We start from the raw sequence: 19,597 nt of genomic DNA, 5'->3' as shown, positions 1-19,597 counted from the left end.
ACTGACAACCACCAAATACAGGTGGTGATGAGAAAGTCACATGATGAACCTAAGCCCATCACAAGCAGCTTTTAAAGAATAACATATATAGAAGGTGCACAGCGTCATTCACACAAGCACTAAACACCATCATGGTGAGACTTATTAAACTGAAATATGCAATAAACATTAATTTAACAACATTAGATGTAACATACAACCCTAATAAACATAACTGATAAGAAGAAACATAGTTATTTCAAAGAAAAAACATCAAATTCAAACTAAATTTTGTGAAATGCAACGCAGGGAATTCTGGGAACATCAGTTTACGTTTTTTTCCCTGTAAATTTTACAGGAACTTATTGTTTACTGTAGCATTTTAATTTTTTTTTACCGCTAAAATCACAGACATTTTTTACAGTGTAGTTCTCTCATAATTCTGAAGAAAAAATATTAGACAGCTAATCAAAATCTCATGGAATTTGAAAAGAATGATTCAATGATTCACTCAAGATTTACTTGTGTCATTACTGGATGAATCAGTGTTTTTGAATGAATCTCTTGAATGAATGATTCAAAGACAACAGCCCCTTTTCGCCAGCTAAAAATAAAAGATGCGCACACAGGAATTGATAGGCAGAATTTACATTTTAATTTGACAAGTATCAGATTCCTGACCTTAAGTATCCGATTGTGGAATTAGAATTGATTTTCGATTCCCAACTCTAAACAAGCAGTTAGAAAACTAATAGAGAGTTCAAGTGTTAGACGGTCAAGTCAACAAATAGATCAAATAGAATTAGAATGGAGAGTGCTAGAGTTAGAGGTTCAAATAAAGATGGAAGAGATGTGTTTTTATCCATTTCTTGAAGATGGCTAAGGACTCAGCTGCTCGAATTGAGTTGGGCAGGTCATTCGACCAGGAGGGAACAATTAACCCTCTGGAGTCTGAGGGGTGTTTGGGGCCCTGGAGAAGTTTTGACATGCCCTGAAATTTGTTTAAGACATATTAATGGCTAAAGTCTGATTACACTGTAATCAGCACAAACTGGGCTACAATATGTAGCAGCATGAATGTACATATTTGTGTTTTTGAGAAAACCAATTAAAAACTAAAATAAGGCCTCTGAAATAAGGCCATAAAACACATTTGTTGACTTTTGAGAACTGGAAGAGGTAGAATTTGACCTATCCCGCTGAAAAGAGGTCAAACTGTATGGATCCATTAGTCTTTCATGTATTTAGTCTTGCTACAATGCACAGTCTGGATTTGGACGAGCTATATTTATGAGAAGTAATTACTGTAGCCTACGTGAGCGAGGGGGCGGGGTCTGTGACGCAGTTCAGCGCGCTCCTGTGTGTACGTCTGGACCGTTTTCTACCAATGACGAATTGACGATGTGATGGACAACATGGCGCCGGGAGTAGATTTAGCTTGTGAACCTGTCGTTGTCTAAAAGACTGGCGATCCGACAGGATGAACCTCTGCGCCCAATACTTACGGTGAGTAAAATCCGGAGATTCTCAGGCTCCAACTGGCGACCGAGTCCGTGTTTCTATCATTGAGGCCGAATGTGGTTTATCGGAATGTTGTTCGACTAGCATTGGCTGTCAGTGCTAGACGCTAGGCTAGTTAGCATGCTAGCCTGGAAACGAGACACGAACCTGAATACAAGCAGAAGTGGCTGACGTTTTGCCCCAGATATGGCAAAAAACGATTGATAGATGGGCGGTCGAGCAAATCGCGACATTTACTTGATGTAACGATAATTCGTGTCTACATAGCAGCTGTTGTGGGAGGGCATGCTAGGTGCTGTGCCATGTTAGCCCGCGTTAGCTACAAACACACCATTGGTTGGTCAGAAAACAATCTAGTTACACATGCTCGCTACATTAGTCACATACGGTTTCAAGTGACTAATCATCTGTAAAACTTGCCTGAAAAAAAATCAAGGATTCATATGTGGCGCATCTGCTGTAACTTAAACCGATTTCATTTTCCTTTCATTTCAGGTTGAATAATATATTACAGTGATGAGCCAATGATGACAGTGAACATATTTATATAAATGGTATTTATATTTTGTGATTGACAAGTTTGTTTGACTTTTAGCTGTAGCACGCATCGATTTGGACAGATAACGTTGAGATTCAGAACAAAACCAACCGACACATGTTTTTGAGGAGTTTTCTTTAGGCTTTTCGAGACCTTATCTTTGTGAATGTTTGGTATGCAAGTCATTGTTTTTGCATCTGACATGTCTCAGTAACCTTGCGTTGGTTCAAAACGGTATGAATTTCATGTAAAATAATTTAATGGCTGGTTATGACAAATCCAGGCCATTTGAATGTGAAAGGTTGTAAGCAGTGTGCGGAGCAGATGTGTTTGTTGTTGAGGAGTGTTGTAAAGGAATGATGGTGCTGTGATGATAGTCAGATTGCACATTTCAGCTCCAAACTGACAGTGAGCTGAGAACATGACTTTAGTACTCTGGTTTTGTACTTGCTGACATGTGGATAAGAGACAACAGAAAAGTTATGCTTTAATGTAATCTGGAGCTGATCCAGGTGTGTGGTTTCATTCTGCTTGTTTTGATGTTTTACGTTCATTTAGTGTACATTTCCACACATATGGTCAGGGGCTTTTTTCAAGTTCCCCTAAAAAGATTATGCATCTCATTTTCAAAAATTGAAAGTGAAAAAGAAAGTGACGTGACATACTGCTAAGTATGGTGACCCATTCTCGGAATTTGTGCTTTGCATTTAACCCATCCAAAGTACACACACACAGCAGTGAACGCACAGCAGTGGGCAGCCATTTATGCTGCGGCGCCCGGGGAGCAGTTGGGGGTTTGGTGCCTTGCTCAAGGGCACCTCAGTCGTGGTATTGAGGGTGGAGAGAGCGCTGGAGATTCAATCCCCCCACCTACAATTCCTGCCGGCCCGAGACTCGAACTCGCAACCTTTGGATTACGAATCAGACTCTCTAACCATTAGGCCACGACTTCCCCAAGCTTATATTTATAGTGTTGACTCAGTTATATTTTAGCTGTGTAAAATCAGCTGTTCTTGTAAATAAGATTGTATTGATTTAAAAAAAAAAAAAAATTTTGTAAAAGAAAATTTCATGAAAATTAGGGATCAGTCCACATTTTCTGCTGGATGAGTATCGGTCAGATGAGACTGATCCAAATCCGAAATTGTGCGTACTATTGTGTTATTGGTAAACTCCTTGAAAACATTATAAAGCACCATAAAGTTTCCGTGCACTATATTTTAAGTGTTTTGAAGCTATTCCATAGTTCAGTGTGAGGTATAGATGAATACACACACCTACTAGTAGGGCTGCACAATTAATCAAATTTCTAATCGCGATTACGATTGTGAATGCCACGATTACATAATCATTCAAAGCCGCGATTACAAAAATAAATAAACAATTAAAAATGCCCACTTGCATTATTCTGTGTGCTTAAGAGGTGTTTGTAGCGCGGGGTTTAACAAACTCAAACGCACTGGATAAAATACATCGTCTAACTGATAGTCGTTGTCACTCTGTTGTGCATGATAGATGTGTTAAATGCCAAACGTGTCAAAAGCGGAACAAAGTAGCGGTACTCGTTTGAACTGCACGCCACACTGACCTTTTATCCGCTCGCCTCAAAAGAAAACAGCGCAGCACGAGCTTAGAGCATATGCGTTTATTACAGTGACCAGTCGTGATCACGCACTAAACAACGCTGTGAAAACCAGTAAGAAGCACTCGAGTTCAGTGCAGAGTTCTCCAGTACAAATCACGTCTCTTTCATTTAAACTAGTTTAAAGCCAAATAAATAGTGGCTGTCTTTCTCATCAACACTGAAGCAGAAACAGTGCAACAACGATCCAGTTAGAAGACGTTTCAATCCACAAATCACCCGCATTTACTATAGTTTTACTGTAGTAACACTAACGGTAGCAATGGTAAGGGAGTAATGGGAGTAAAGGAGTAATTGAATATAATTACTTTATTTAGTAAATTATTCTATCAGTTGATGTGGATTTGTAATTGACTGAATGTCTTTAGGCTGCTGTTCTTCAATGCAAACACCATAGAAACCATATAGTTAGGCTACTTTTTTACCATGATAATGAGGTGCTGTTCTACAGTTTTAACAATTTAATGTCAAATGTACATCTGCATCCCGACTCAAGCTCCTGTTCTATTGTGCATTTCTAAAAGACAAAACTTGTAATATTACATGTTCAGTGCTACCAAATCAGGTGCTGGTGCCATTGCTCTCGAATGTTAGTCTGGAGCCCTGATAATATAAATTGTACTGTAAAATGTTACTGTAATTTGAAATTTTGTCTGTTTAATTGTAAATGAAATGTATAGCTTTAGTAAACCATTTTTTATTTTTTTTATTTTAGTTTTAGTATAGCATTATTATACCATGCATAATTTTTTTGTTTAAAGAAGAAACCAAACCAATGTATAGTTAACATTTGAGGCTCAATGCTATAGAAAAGCAATAAAAGTTCAGGAGTGTTTTCAGCCTTTTTTTAATATATATTTTATATAAAAATATGGCATGCAGCTTCAAACTATGACAGAGGTATAGAAATTCTACTTTGATTAAAAAAAAACTGCTGGTAAAATCGGCAGATACTCAGAATCTTTGGTATCAGATCGGATCGGTTCTGAAAAAACTGCTATTGTTGCATCCCTAGTGAAAATATAAAACTTCCATTAAATAATACATTCTAAATAATTTTGAAGCATTGAAAATGTTGGCAGGGCAAATAAATAAATACATGTGACCCTGTCCCACAAAACCAGTCATAAGGGTCAATTTTTTTAAATTGAGATTTTAACATCACCTGAAAGATTAATAAATACATTTTTCCATTGATGTATGGTTTGTTAGGATTGGACAATATTTGGCCGAGCTACAACTATTTGAAAATCTGGAATCTGAGGGTGCAAAAAAATCAAAGTATTGAGAAAATCGCCTTTAATGTTGCCTTAAATGAAGTCCTTAGTAATGCATATTACTAATCAAAAATTAAGTTTTGATATATTTACAGTATGAAATTTACAAAATATCTTCATGGAACTTGATCTTTGCTTAATATCCTAATGATTTTGGCATAAAAGAAAATCGATTATTTTGACCCATACAGTGTATTGTTGGCTATTGCTACAAATATACCCGTGCGACTTGAGAGGTTTTGTCGTCCAGGGACACAAATATGTAAACTACTGGCAGACTTTTTGCAAAAAAAAAAAAAAAAAAACCCTGAAATGTAATTATGTATATGTAATGTAATCATACATACTGACCACTAAAATATCCAACAAGAAGTTATTAATTTTTGCAATATTTTTGTTAATTAAACCAATAGCATTGCCTTAAATTTGCTGTCTGTCATCACTCATCACTTGAACTATGTGCTTGACCAATTTAGGTACAAATTAGGTACAAAATGTTCTTGAGTTTGAGAATATATAAGAATGAAGGTCCTGAACTGCAATGCTGTCTTGTTCGTTCCAGAGATGTGTTCACCAGACCTTGCCCAATGATTCTCTCTTCAATCACCTCCTCATTAACATATTCATTTCTTGTTTTGAGCAGGCAGGCAGAGGCCCTGAAGGCTGACATGACAGGTATGTGCTAGTTTAGTCTAGTTATTTAGGACTTTAAACATTTGTCAATGTTTTTTAGCATGGTATTTTGAAGTGTTTATCTAATGTCATCTTTAAAATATTAATATTTTAACTGCTGTGGTTAAAGGTTGCACATATTGTTAGAATTATTGATCTGATGTATTAGCTTGCTTGGAGTCTACTGCTGTATTTTGTATTTGTCATCTTATCCCTGTCACGCTGGTAACCATGGCATTGAATGTGGTTACTAAGACGTGCAGATCTTTCTCCAAATGAACAAAGGCGCTGTTAGACACAGTCACATTATACAGTGCGGTTGCAGCATTAGCTGTTTAACATGTTCCACTCCTCGTGTCATGCAGATTCAAAGCTTGGTGCCGCGGAGGTCTGGACATCACGGCAGGCTCTTCAGGACTTGTACCAGAAAATGCTGGTTACGGACCTGGAGTACGCCCTGGACAAGAAAGTGGAACAAGATCTGTAAGAATACCAATAATAATCCTTTGTATAACTGACATGCATCTGATTTTGTTGAAAATATCTGGTTGACGCTGATCTCGCTTTTGTTTCAGCTGGAACCATGCTTTTAAGAATCAAATAACCACACTACAGAGTCAAGCTAAGAACAGGGCCAACCCCAATCGAAGTGAAGTACAGGCCAATCTGTCCCTGTTTCTTGAGGCAGCTAGTGGATTCTACACACAAGTAAGATTCGTTATTGTACAGAGCTAATTGTTAAGCAGATTGTGGCTGAAACAACCACAGACAAGCTTGATGTCACATGACCAATTGTTATGCCAGTCTTCTGTTCTTTGTTGAGGTAGGGCCCTATGAAATGTTTTATTTTTCCCCAAATTCCATTAAATAGTTTTCTTCTTTTTTTTTTTCATTTACATTTTTCTAGATTCAGTATTTTTTTTCCGTTTTAATGGTTAAATTAAATTTAATTAATCAAAAAGCTTGTTGAGAAACCTGCAATATTAAATGGCAATATATTAAATATTTACGAGCTTCAGTATATGTGTAGTAAACGAAACTGCGCCATTCTTTCACACAGAGGCATGCAGAACTTGCAGGATTCATATTTAAATGGTATTTTTGCAGCTTAATATTCATAGACACTAGTCTATATCATGTTTTGGAGCGAATATTTAAATGTACTGACATACTTTTGATGTATCCATCCAAAATTTGGCATATTCCATGACATTCCGCGTTATACAGTAAATTCTGTTTTTATGACTGGTTTCTGCGAGTCTGTGTTTTCTGCATCTTGGTAATCATAGGGGCCTGTTGAGGCCAGAGCTGTAGTGCCTTTTTATATATTTAAAAAATATATATTTTTGGATCCTCAGCTGTTGCAGGAGCTGTGCACGGTGTTTAATGTGGACTTGCCTTGCCGTGTGAAATCATCTCAGCTTGGCATCATCAGCAATAAACAGAGCAGCACCAGCGCCATAGTGAAGCCCCAACCCAGCTCCTGTTCCTACATCTGCCAGCACTGTCTTGTCCATCTTGGAGATATTGGTGAGCTCACTCAGGACGTATTGCTTTTTAGTAGCTATTTTGTGGAGAACACCAGCAAACTGCTTTGCTGCTTTTATGAATATAAAATATTTAGAAGCATAGAAATTGGGAAGAGTGCTGTGCATGGGAGGGTTTAATTGGTTGTGGTTTATTTTTCACAATCCACAGCACGTTATCGGAACCAAACCAGCCAGGCTGAGTCGTACTATAGACATGCAGCTCAACTTGTTCCCTCAAATGGTTGGTATCTGTTTGTTTTCACATTCTCAAGCACGCCACTGAAATGAGAATATATAAAATGAATAAAAAATGAAATCTTCCCCCTCTGCTTTCAGGTCAACCTTACAATCAACTGGCCATCCTGGCTTCCTCCAAAGGAGACCACCTTACAACAATCTTCTACTACTGCAGGAGCATTGCTGTCAAATTCCCCTTTCCTGCTGCTTCCACGAACCTACAGAAAGCTCTTTCCAAGGCCCTTGAGAAGTCAGAATATTTACATTTATAAGATTATAATATTTTGCTCTCATTATCTTATGTAAATTTGAAACCAATGCTTAATTCTGCTGTGTCTCTTTAACCCACAGCCGTGATGAGCTCAAAACAAAATGGAGCGTGTCTGATTTTATTAAGGCCTTCATCAAGTTCCACGGCCATGTTTATCTCTGCAAAAGCCTGGATAAGTTGAACACCCTGAGAGAGAAATTAGAGGAGCAGTTCCAGGTAAGTCCAAAACCACCAGCTGTAGCACTTCGTCATTTTTCCTCATTAACTTAAGGTGGCAGTTATTCGACACATTTCTGTCTCATTAGTCTTTCTTAGTTTGAATTTGCATGCTCATTATTCTCTTTACTAATTCGCTCCACAGAGGCTGATTCTGCAGAAAGCCTTCAGCTCCCAGCAGCTGGTCCACATCACGGTGATAAACCTGTTTGAACTGCACCACCTCCGAGACTTAAGCAATGAGGCAGATGAGCACAGCTACAGCTCAGATGAGCAGATCAGCTGGATCCAACTCCTCGGCCTCTTCAGTATGTCATTCTTATCATGCTGCTCTTAACCCATGTCTTACGGTCTTACTAAATCTTGGGTTAAGCACAATTCCGCTTGTAATTTTATAAGATTTATGCACTACCACTCAACTTTTAAGGTGAGAAACTTTAAGGTGCTCTCCAAGGCTGCATGTATTTGATCAAAAATACATGAAAAACAGTAATGTTGTGAATATGATTACAGTTAAAATAACTGTTTTTGATTTTTATATATTTAAAATTATTTTTTTTCCTCTGTTGGCAAAGCTGAATTTTCAGCAGCCTTTACTCCAGTCTTTAGTGTCATATGATCCTTCAGAAATCATTCTAATATTCTAATTTGGTGCACAAGAAACATTTTTGTATTATTATCAATGTTGAAAAGTTGCGTTGCTTATTTTTTTTTGTAAACTATGATACAGTTTGTTTAAAAATTTTGATGAATACAATGTTCAAAATACAAGCATTTATTTTAAATATAAATCTTAATGTCATAAACATAACTTTACTGTGGCTTTAATAAATTTAATGCATTCTTGAATAAAAGTAATCATTACTTTAAACAAAAAATGTCATTGACCCCAAACATTTGAACGGTTGTGTACTCCCACTTTTAACTGAACGATTATGAAACTTTTTCTGTTATTTATTTTTTATATTTTTTGCTTATTGACGTAATAAATAGAGAAATATAATGTGAAACCATCAAACCTGACAACCCAAGATTAATTATTTCCCCTCGGTAAAGTGTAAATAGTGTGAAACATTGTGTAAAATAACTCCGGATTACATTTACTTGTGTTTTAGAATGACCAGGGTTGACCATTTCTAACTGCAGCCTTAAAACTAATTTGAGACTATTGAAGAACATCTAAATTATAATCTCATTTTGTAAAATTTGTAAAATGTAGTGATAGATCCTCCAATTAAAAAACATGTAGCCCTAGTTTGTGCAGTGTTGTAATGTAATTGTCTTTTCCTAGTGTCTTTCCTGGGTGTGATGTTAAGCCGAGCTATACTCAATAAGAACCGAGAGGAGATCATGGGAGAGTGCCCTCTTCCTGCCATCAAAGTGTCTCTTGACTGGCTGAGGCTTCGACCGAGTGTGTTTAATGAAAGTGCCATGGACAAGCGACAGTAGTAAGAAAGGCTTTCTTTTTTCCTTCCATCATCGTACTGAACACTCTTTGTGTAGTGTATGTAGGTTTCATTTCAGTTTCAAAACTGAAGCATTTTAATATGTTTGTATTTGAAGGGGAATTTGTGTTAGTTTCTCAAAAGACCGAGTCTCTTTAATCCACAATTTGCATAATCCCAGCGACAATACCCACAATCCATTACACGACATGTCTGTTTTTGACATTTAAAATGGTTATGCCTGAGCCAAGATTTTGAGGTATTTGTTAAAATGACACATCTTTGGCATCTCACAGCATCTGGCCATGGCTGGTGTCCATTCTGAACAGCTTTCAGCCGAAGGAGGAGGATGTGTCTCATGCGTCAGGTAGCGAGCTCTGCATTACATGCTTTTTGCTCATGAACCTTTCTTTTCTTTTTCTTAATATTCATGATTGCTTGTTTTACAGTGATTCCACTGCCCGAGGAGTTTGAACTGCAAGGGTTTCTGGCCCTTCGGCCTGCTCTGCGGTAATTCTTCATGATTTATTGATTACTCTTCTTGTTTTAACTCTTTATTTCACAAATATGACTATTTTAGCTATATCTGTTCTTTTAAGGCTGTTATTCAATGATTTCAGAATGCTAGACTTCTCTAAAGGGCATCAGGGTATTGTGGTTGGCAAAGAGAGCTTGTTAATTCTTGCCCGACACCAGAGACTCATCAGCCTGGGCAAGTGGGTGGCTGACAACCAAACGCAGTGAGTTGTTCTTTCATTTTCATTTCATTCTTTCTTGGACTTTCCTGAAGTCTGTCACCTTAATAATTCCTCCCAGCAGTAAAATATGCTTTAAAAAGTAAATAATTTATAATTTTTCTACTTTTTCCTTTTGTTTTCTTTGCTTTGGTCTTTTCTTTGCAGTTTTTCCCTTTTTTTTGGTTTTTGCTTTGATTTGCTTCTTTTACTATTTTTGACATAACTTTTCCTGTAATGTTCCTTTTTCTTTTCTTGCTTTTGTGTTTTTTCTTTTTCTTTTTTTTATCACTTCTATTTGAATTTTTGTTCCTCAGGTTTTTGTGTGCAAAAACGTAATTTTTTTACTTTTGGCACCAACAGGTTGATCCAGTGTCGCATAAGTGATGGCCTTCTGCTCTTCATCACTGATATCCCTGAGATGGTTGTGGAAGAGCCACAGGAAAAAGATACACCTGTCCTCCAGGAGTCATCTAATGGTGAGCAGACACCTAACGACAGCACACAGGGCCTGAAGTCAGTCCTCTCGGCCGGAAAGAACCAGAACAGCGGGCTGGATGGCAGCGAGAGACCTGTGGTCACCTTCAAAGAGAACATCAAACCTCGGGAGCAGAGTAGAGAACAGAACCGGAACCAACAGCAGAGGGATGCAGGGAAGGACAGAGCTGGATTTAATAAAGGAAATGGAATACAAGGGAAGAACGAACAGAAGAAAGAGGGCAAGAGGAAGAGCGAGGTGAAGAAAAACAGTCATGATAAAACAGCGGATGCTGGGAAACAGGTGAGACACAGGAAACTGTCTTATTTTTATGTAATTCTTTTTGATATGTAATGAGTGAACTCCTCCTGATCTCCTCTTTGATTTGCTGCAAGGTGAAGACTCAGACTGAGATGAGGAAGACTCCAGTGTCTGAGGCAAGGAAGACTCCAGTCACACAGACTCAAACTACATGCTCGTCACAGTTTATCCCCATCCACCACCCAGGAGCTTTCCCCCCTCTGCCCAGCAGACCAGGTACCCTCAGACACTTTCCTACATGCCACACCTGAGCAATATTAACAACTGTGCTGTTCAGTCAGTGCTCACTTCTCTTTTTTTGTGTTTTTCCTCCTTCAGGTTTCCCCCCGTCGGCATACGTGATCCCTCCTCCCGTGGCGTTCTCCATGAGCCCGGGTTTTACCTTCCCCACAGGTGTGTCCGTACCTGCACCCTTCCTCCAGACTGCTTCCCACCCTCAATCTGCCAATCCAGTGCAGACGGGGAAACCCTCACACATTCCCTACAGCCAGCAGAGGCCTTCGGGCCCTGGAGCCGTAAACCAAGGCCCTCCACAGCCTCAGCAGACACAGCCTCCCCCTCCACAGACATCCCAACAGGCCTTGCAACAATCTGTACAGCTTCAAGTACAGCAACAACAACAGCAGCAGCAGTCGCCCACAAAGCAGAGCTCTCAGCTTGGAAAAAGTCCACCACATCATCACAGCATGCAACAGGTAATGTGACACTTTTATTTTAAGCAAGGTGTATTACATGAATAAAGTAACCATGCCATTTTTGTTTTGGCTTATTATGCCCATTTCATTGGCTCCTGTGGTGCTGAGGTTCAATATCTGCTCTCCTGTTTCCTTGACAAGTCTGATTACCATGGAGACTACTTGGATGTTGCTGACCTTGTTGGGTAATCTCTCTATTTTCTCCATTTTTATTTTGTCCTTGCAGTCTTACATGCAGGTGGCTGAACAGCCTGGTCAAATATGGAACCAGCACCAAACTCAGCCCACCATGCAGAAAATGCCCATGCAGATGCCAGTCAAACAGCCTTTCTTCATGCCCACCCAAGACCCAATGAAACTCTTTGAACACCCCCTGAGTATGCAGCCCCCTCAGCCCAGCATGGACAAGAAGATGAAGTTTCCGGAGGTCAAAATGCAAGATTTCTATTGGGAGCCTTCTTACCACATAGGAGGAGAGGGCAGGAGCGGAATGGTGGATAGAATGGGCAAACGTCAGCCTGGAGTCTTCTGCCCCGACCAGGAGAACATGCCCAGAGGCCCTCCATACGAAGTTAGCATTCTTTGTCTTCTCGGTTTAGACAATTGTAGTATGTTAAAAACTTTCAGATTAAGAAATGAGTGTCAGGCTAAATATTATGTAATAATAGCATACTATCCTGTTACTCTGTTTTTAGTACGCATACTTTGATATTTGATGAAAATATTTTAAGTTAATATAAATATTTCAGTTAATATTCGTTCATTCATGCATTCATTCATTCGTGTATTTGCATAAACTACCATTCAAAAGTATAAGGTCAGTAAGATTTTTTTATGGTTTTAAAAGAAGTCCCTCGTGGTCTCCAAGGTTGCAATTATTTGATCAATACAGTAAAAGCACTAATGTTGTGAAAATGTAAGTAGTGATGGATCATTTCTTCTGTGTTGTGATGCACATCTGAGTATAACGGGCCATCGGAAAATAAAAAAATGTAGGCTGGGAACTTTGTTCTATGGACTGACTGCGGATTGGATTTTGGGATGTGGCCATTGCACTCAAAAGTTGAAGCAGACAAAAATGATCATTCAGGGTCAAGGTTTAAGCAGACTGAATGAGTGATGCATTTAGGAAGTAGACGGGTTGAATTTTCATTTTATGACGAGTAAAATAACTTTTCTATTTTAATATATATTAAGATGTCCTTTATTTCTGTGATGGCAAAGATTGATTTTCAGTTGCCATTACACCAGTCTTCAGTATCTCACATTCCTTCAGAAATCATTTAATATGCTGATTTGTTGCTCAAGAAATATTTCTTAGCAATGTTAAAAACAGTTGTGCTGCTTAATGTTTTTGTAGAAACCGTAATTGTATAATGCAGTTAAACACAATACTTTGTTTCAGACTACCAGATGTTAATACATTTTAAACAAATATGGATTTAAAATATTTTTAATTCCAAATTAATTATTTTCATCATTCATGAATTTAAAACATACAACATACAACACAAGCATGCAATACAGTTAATTGTTTTAAACGTTTATTGTTTCATAATGTGTTCACATTATTTATTAATAGTGCACTGCTTGGTGCAGTGATCCCCAAGCAGTAAGCAAGCATTCCTTTCCGAACAGTTCTTATTCTCAGTCGATTCCTTCCACTTGCTTTTGGTTTCTCCAGGCTTAATGCCTGTACACACTATGATTATCATGGGTTTCCGGAATAAGCTGGGTATCATTTGCAGCCACATTTGGTTTTATTGAAACTTGATCTCAGTGGTTGTTGAGATGCGCATGCTTTCTATTTTTTCATCTCTTCTTTCATGTTTCCACCTTTAACTGCCGTGAAGTATTCTGTGATGTGTTGTTTGAAACACTAATTTACATTTGAGTTAGTCAAACAGCTTCATCATAGGTCGTGAACAGACCTATTCTCAGGTTGACAATCACACTGATCTTCACAGGCTGCTGTTTTTTTTCTCAGATGACAGGCTGCTTCCTATTTTCTTACATCCTGTTTCTCTCATCCCCTTTTCCTCCCTCCCTCCTTCTCTCTCGCTCTCTCCTTCCTTCCTTCCCCTTTGTGCCTCGTTTCTCACTAGGACAACAAGAGCTCCCCTCTTCTGCCCCCAGACCTGTTAAAGACTCTGGTGGACTTTGAGGAGGAGGAGGAATTGCTCTTTACTAAACCTCATGATTTCTACCAGGCCTTGGCTGGCCCTCTTAATTCTGCTCCTGGAAGGAACATGTTTGTATGTAGTTCTCCTCCTATCATGTCATCAGGCGGGAGTTGGATATTAAGCTTTCATATAGGCTTCTGTGGATAAAAAAAAAAAAAAAAAATCTGGTTCCTGTGTACAGTACCAGTTTGGACATACCTACTCAATTATTATTATTACTATTATTATATTATAAATATGTTTTCCACATATCAGAACAAGCGTATAATAAGTCATTGAATCGAAGGAATAACACATGTATGGGACACATGTAACTTCATGAAGTGCATCCTGGGATACTTTTTAAACCCTGTTGAAAGAGGTTGTTCATATTCAAATTGTTAATCTTGTTTTTTTGTCTATTAAAATAATTTAATATAATTACAAACAGATTTAGTCTAATGTATCCAAGTTGGACTTGTACTCTACGTTTAGTGTGCAATATGTACTGTATCTTATTTTTGTTATAATAATTTTTGCTTTTCTGGATATAGTTTTTCCTAGTACTGTGGTCTGCTAGAAATAACTGATCTGTTGGAATTTGCATGTCTATTGCAGTTCTAATCTTTTGTGCTTCTCTTCTTCTGTAGTTGCCAAATCAGTCACGACTAGACAGTGGAGCTGATGTGATTGGCCAGTCCTCGCTTCTCCCCCGATTTTCCATTCAGGTAAAGCTGCTTTGCTCTTTTTCAAACAAACATTTTAGTCCTCACTTGCATTATAGATCAAAAGTCACCAGGTGGCAGTGATTTCATTCAAAACATAACCAGAAGTTTAGTTTTCTGGGCTGGAAGTTGCTCTATTTTTACTTTCCAATCATGCTTTGACTTGTAATGAAAATAAAAATCTCTCTCGCTTTTTTTTTTCTTTTTGTTGTCAGAACTGACTGGTAAACACATTATGAAGTAAAATAACCAAGTTCAAATCTGGCTTGCAACATTTCCTGATACTATTCTCCACATTTTCTCCCCTCGCACCACTATATTTTTCAATGTTAGTGGCAAAACGGCAATAAAATATACAAGTATTAAAAAAGCCTAAATATTAATTAAATTGTTTTTTGTTGTTTACAGGAGAGCTCCTACCAGAACAACAGCATTTTCAGCGAGGCCTATGGTAAAAATATGGCTTCTGCATCTAAGCCAGACATACCCATGATGCACCAGGAGCCTTCACTCTACTCCCTGTTTGAAGGAACTCCATGGTCCCCCTCCCTCCCTGCTAACTCAGGTACCATATTGTGATTTTGATTTACTTATAGATATCATATAATGATGATTTAGTTCATAGCCATTATTTTAGATTGTACAAGTGAACTAGCAACATTGGTTTGTTAATAATCTGTTCCTATCTTTTGTTATAGATCACTCTACACCAGCCAGTCAGTCCCCTCACTCTTCCAACCCAAGCAGCCTGCCTTCATCCCCACCCACCCACAGCCACAGCTCCCTACCCATCTCCAACTTCGGCCCTATCGGGACACCTGACAGCAGAGACCGCCGTGGAACCGATCGTTGGAAGGCTGATAAGACTGGTAATGCTGGTAATTCCCATACTGAGTCTCTTCTAGTGGTCAACTCTTATTATTAGCACTGGCTGATCAGTTATTCTTAAAGGTGCTGTATGTAGGATTGACACCCAGTGGTTGAACTTTTTTCACCCGGCCACTCCTCCTCAGACTTGACACACATGCAAGTTGCCAAATTGACGACACCAACAGGAACGAGCGCACCTTCCTTGGCAGCTTCCATGACTGAAATGAAAAACGCTGTGTTTCCCGCCAACTGGCAACCCGGGGTGCCGAAATACAGTTGGGTAAACTGGCAGTGGGTTTCACAAACCAAAACAGAGACTGATATTCTGGCCCGGAACGCACATTTTCAAAGGAGAATAACTGACTGTAGCATTGTTTTTCAGATAAACAAGTATGTTAACTTAGCATGTTTCTTAAATATCTGCAAACATATTATGATATTTTTATGCTTTAGTAGAGTCAAAAACTTGCATACAGCACCTTTAAGTGTCAGACTGCACTGTTGGTTATGGTGCTTACTTTCTTTATATTCATATTTCTTTATCCAATTTCTTTTTTTTCTTTTTTTTTAAATGCCAGGAATACAGAATCGAAGTTGCTAAACTACAAGTCTGTTGTTCAATTATCAAGTTTTCAATTATCTATTTGCAATTTTAATGTTTTAGTAAATGTTATGTAGAATGAATATACATTTAATTGCAGTAATTGTTATGCTTTACAAACTTAAAATTGGCCACAAGTAGTAATTAATAAACTGTTAATCATATTTGTTAATGTGAATGGTTGGTTTGACTGTCTTCAGGTGTGAGCGGCTTTGGTTTGGACTACCTGCCGTCTGCCTCGAACTCCTCTTTGCCAGATACCAACAGCTGGCACCAGGGGGCGCCAACCAGTAGCTGGGCGAGCCAAGACATGCCAATGGAGGACTCCTCCACCGTCCTCCTTGACAGTTTCAAGGTAGCACGGGATGTTTTTTTCAACATTTTAGCGTTGTACAATTTTCTACAAATTCACAGACCAACAACAGAGTTGTGCAACGACATGTATTTTGCTGTTTTTCCTTCAGTCTCCACATTCCCTTTCTTCTACCTCTCTTTCCACAGTCAATCTGGTCGAGCTCTATGATGCAGCCCGGTCCGTCTGCTCTGGAGCAGCTCCTGATGCAGCAGAAACAGAAGCAGCAGCGCGGCCATGGCAACATGAACCCGCCACACTGAGAGTCCACAGGAAGACGCACTTGTGTGAAACATGATTCAACAGAAGAGGTGAAACACCACAAGCTCCAATCGGAAATTTCCGGCATTATCTGCGCACGGAGGCTGGAGACGGCGAACGATGTGAAGCGACAGGCTCAAAACGAACCGCTCGCCTGACCGACGAGGGACGTGCAGCCCTCTCCTCTCCTCTATCTCCTCTCTCACTCACTCTGTCTGTCTCTCTCCCTGTGAGGGCGTGCAAGCACCTGACCTGTCACGCTGCTCAGCACGTAGCCGCTGCAGAACACTGACTCTGAGGGGGACAAACTCTCTCTGATTGCCACCCCGCTTCCTCTGGGGGTCAAAGGTCATTCTCCTGTCTCATCTGGACTTAAGACTCTGGACTAGACACCCTCATGCCACCTGCTTAAATCGCCGCACGTTAAGGAGTTAAGGGTGCGAGCGTGTCAGAAAAGGATGTTTATTGACGGCAGACGTGGTGTTACGAGGGACAAAAAAAAAGAAAGGATGACTGGTTTTGTGTTTTATTCCAAGTCTGGATTCATTTTCTCAGAGGGATTCGTGTCGCTGTGTTCAGCATTAAAAAAAAATTCAAAAATCGAATGAATGAAGGAAGATGCGAACGGCGTGAACGCGCGCTTCTAGAGAACGTGCTCGGATATTAGGACTTAGATTGACACAGGCATGGATCATGGTGTTGTCATGTACAGTCTGTTGATTTGTAAGGAGTTCGCAGAACGGGACAGGGAACGTCTCTAAAGTTCGAACCATTATGAAGTTCATAGCGACATTATAGCTCAATCAGTATCAAGCGGAGTTGGGGTTAGACTATAGATGTAGGATGTAGTATCATTAGTTGCAATAGAGACTGCAATTATTATCAATACTGTATTTTGTGACTTGTTCTGTAGCAGTTTTAGCTCTCTGAAATATTATTCATTACATATGTTCAATAGTTTACTGCTAACGGGGGAGTTCATTCGATATAAATGTGTGCCTCCCCTTCCTCCCTCCTCTCCTCATTTCTTTATTCTCTAGCTTAAACGCATAACGGCTTCTTTTGTTCATGTTCTGCCTTTTTATTAATAGTTTTATCAGCTCTCTTTGTGCCTGGTCTGTGTTTTCTCTCTTCCTTTTGTTGTTCTTTCTCTATTTTTGTTTTAAGAAATCGTTAGCATCGCTATCATGGTTGGCACTGTAGGGATGAGGCGAATGGGTCTAGCTGTGGTGCTGTTAGCTCGGCGGAAAGGGATGCGAACCGGGGAAGCCCGTTTTCCCACAGCAACCTCACAGCCACTGAATTGTTCTCCTTTCAGGTACAATCTCCACAGCCACTGTACTCCGTTTAAAAACCCCCACAGAACAACGTACCTCCGAAAGGACACTTCAGCTCCCGTTACACTTAGCACTAAAAAGTCGTCTCTGAGGAAGAGCGTCAAGCCCGAATACTGCTTCGTTCTGAAATCTTGTAACGTATATCATTGGCTGCTTCGGGTTAGCGTCACGTGGCCTTGTATCTCAAGCTAGAAAAGGGTCATGTCATCGTAGACGCCCTTTTTGCAGCCCGTTTGTTTTTTCTTCGAAATCTAAAGCAAATTGTTTTGAAAACTTAACGGTTCTCTTTTCAGTAGAGGATATAGCACTGAGTAGGCCTTTGAGACCTTGTGTGAGTGCCACTGTTTCATAGAGATGTTCTGGGGCCAGGGGTTTCTGTTGGATAGGCTGAAATATCTATAAAGCGTTCACAGTGGTTATTTCTTCCTGGTTACGCAAGGTGTTTTTGTTCGGCGAAGGTTATATGAAAGACGTACTCTCTTGTATGATGAGAATAAAGCGTGTTTTTATTTTTAAGTAGAGAACATTTTATTAAAGACAAACTTTAAATGATGTGTCTATTTGCCGTGTGATTGTGTTTCTCTTGTTGCATTTAAAATTGTATTAAAAAAATAGAGGAATAAATAATTACATGGAACCTTAAAAGTTGAGTTAGGTCAAAATATCAATTGCAGAAGAAAACGTTTTCAGTGGGAGCTGCGCGCCCCATTGTTCGTCTTTTGTTTTCCTTTTAGAATCGTTCAGCAAGGAGTTTCATAAGCCTGTGCTCTGATTGGTTGCTGTGGACGCCTAACATTCTTTTATTTTGGATCGACTTGTGGTGCACAGTCTTGTGTGAATGTGCTTTTTTCGATACCCTGCATTGTAAATGTGGATTTTTTTTTTTCCCTGTTGTCCAGTATCCATCTTTTAACTGTGGCTTCTGTAGTGATGTACATTACAATGCTGATCACAGGACAACAGCCTTGCGCCTCTGGGTCGTAATATAACATTCCAATAGTAAAGCTAAAAGAAAATATAACAGCCAGCTTTTTACATTCAATTTACCACTAAGAAAGCTTGTCCCAACCCTAAATTCTAGTCTGCCACTGATTCTGCATGAAATCCATCTTTCAGAATGCCTTGTATTTTGGATGAGGGAGATATCCAGTCAAGTTCGTTTTTGTTTTTTTAAGAGGATTTTGTCAGGGAATAGTTGGGGGTGAGGATATCTCCTTCTATAATGGGCTTGATTTATTGTGTTCTTGTCTCTTTGTGGACACTTGTAAACGCTGGAATCAGCTATGCCTTTAATAAAATAAACCATGTCCTCATGTGACTTGAGTCTTTTCTGTACATCACACTTTCTCATTCTACCTTTCAGTTCCTTATGATGTAAAACATGGACACATGCATGTCGGGGACCCTGAGGACTGTTAGTGCGGCATGAATACAGGGGCCGGTTGCATAAACTGTTTAGACTAGTCTTAAAAAGTTAGTCATCTAATTTTTTTTCTTCAAGACTGGTCATAACTTTTTTAATTCAGTTATGAAAAGGTAGATTGGTATTATTTGTATTGGAAAAGTAAGACTTATTACCCCTTTGCAACTGCTAGTTGGTCAAACTAGTTCTTAAGACACAGTCTTAACATGGTGGCTAAGTTTACGCAACTGGCCCCAGGTCATGCATTTAAACAGCTGGTATTATGCCTTGATCCAGTATCTTTTGCTGAAGCTGTTAAATGTTCAGTACCA

At 39.1% G+C, this 19,597-nt stretch overlaps 1 protein-coding gene across 4 annotated transcripts; it reads left to right on the top strand.

Moving 5' to 3' along the window:
* Positions 1 to 1,317: 1,317 nt before the first annotated feature.
* Positions 1,318 to 19,180, top strand: LOC306881547 (nonsense-mediated mRNA decay factor SMG7-like). Of its 4 annotated transcripts, none has more exons than XM_079435717.1 (23): positions 1,363 to 1,485; positions 5,601 to 5,632; positions 5,995 to 6,112; positions 6,205 to 6,337; positions 6,988 to 7,159; positions 7,328 to 7,399; positions 7,495 to 7,645; positions 7,747 to 7,882; positions 8,028 to 8,190; positions 9,174 to 9,330; positions 9,624 to 9,694; positions 9,777 to 9,837; positions 9,948 to 10,067; positions 10,425 to 10,842; positions 10,935 to 11,076; positions 11,179 to 11,555; positions 11,782 to 12,126; positions 13,661 to 13,810; positions 14,368 to 14,445; positions 14,851 to 15,007; positions 15,141 to 15,320; positions 16,114 to 16,268; positions 16,415 to 19,180. In XM_079435717.1, the coding sequence occupies exons 1-23, from the start codon at positions 1,460 to 1,462 to the stop codon at positions 16,526 to 16,528; spliced, it is 3,528 nt and encodes a 1,175-aa protein (XP_079291843.1). In that variant the 5' UTR covers positions 1,363 to 1,459; the 3' UTR covers positions 16,529 to 19,180. The 4 variants fall into 4 exon arrangements, with proteins under 4 accessions (XP_079291846.1, XP_079291843.1, XP_079291845.1 ...); XM_079435718.1 differs by having other exon boundaries at positions 1,366 to 1,485; positions 10,941 to 11,076; XM_079435720.1 differs by lacking the exon at positions 13,661 to 13,810 and having other exon boundaries at positions 1,318 to 1,485; positions 10,941 to 11,076.
* The last annotated feature ends 417 nt before the right edge of the window (positions 19,181 to 19,597 follow it).

Source organism: Barbus barbus (assembly GCF_936440315.1).
Source record: "Barbus barbus genome assembly, chromosome: 15".
NCBI classification, from domain to species: domain Eukaryota; kingdom Metazoa; phylum Chordata; class Actinopteri; order Cypriniformes; family Cyprinidae; genus Barbus; species Barbus barbus.
The sequence above is the reverse complement of the archived record's forward strand: the minus strand, read 5'-3'. Positions and strand labels throughout refer to the sequence as shown.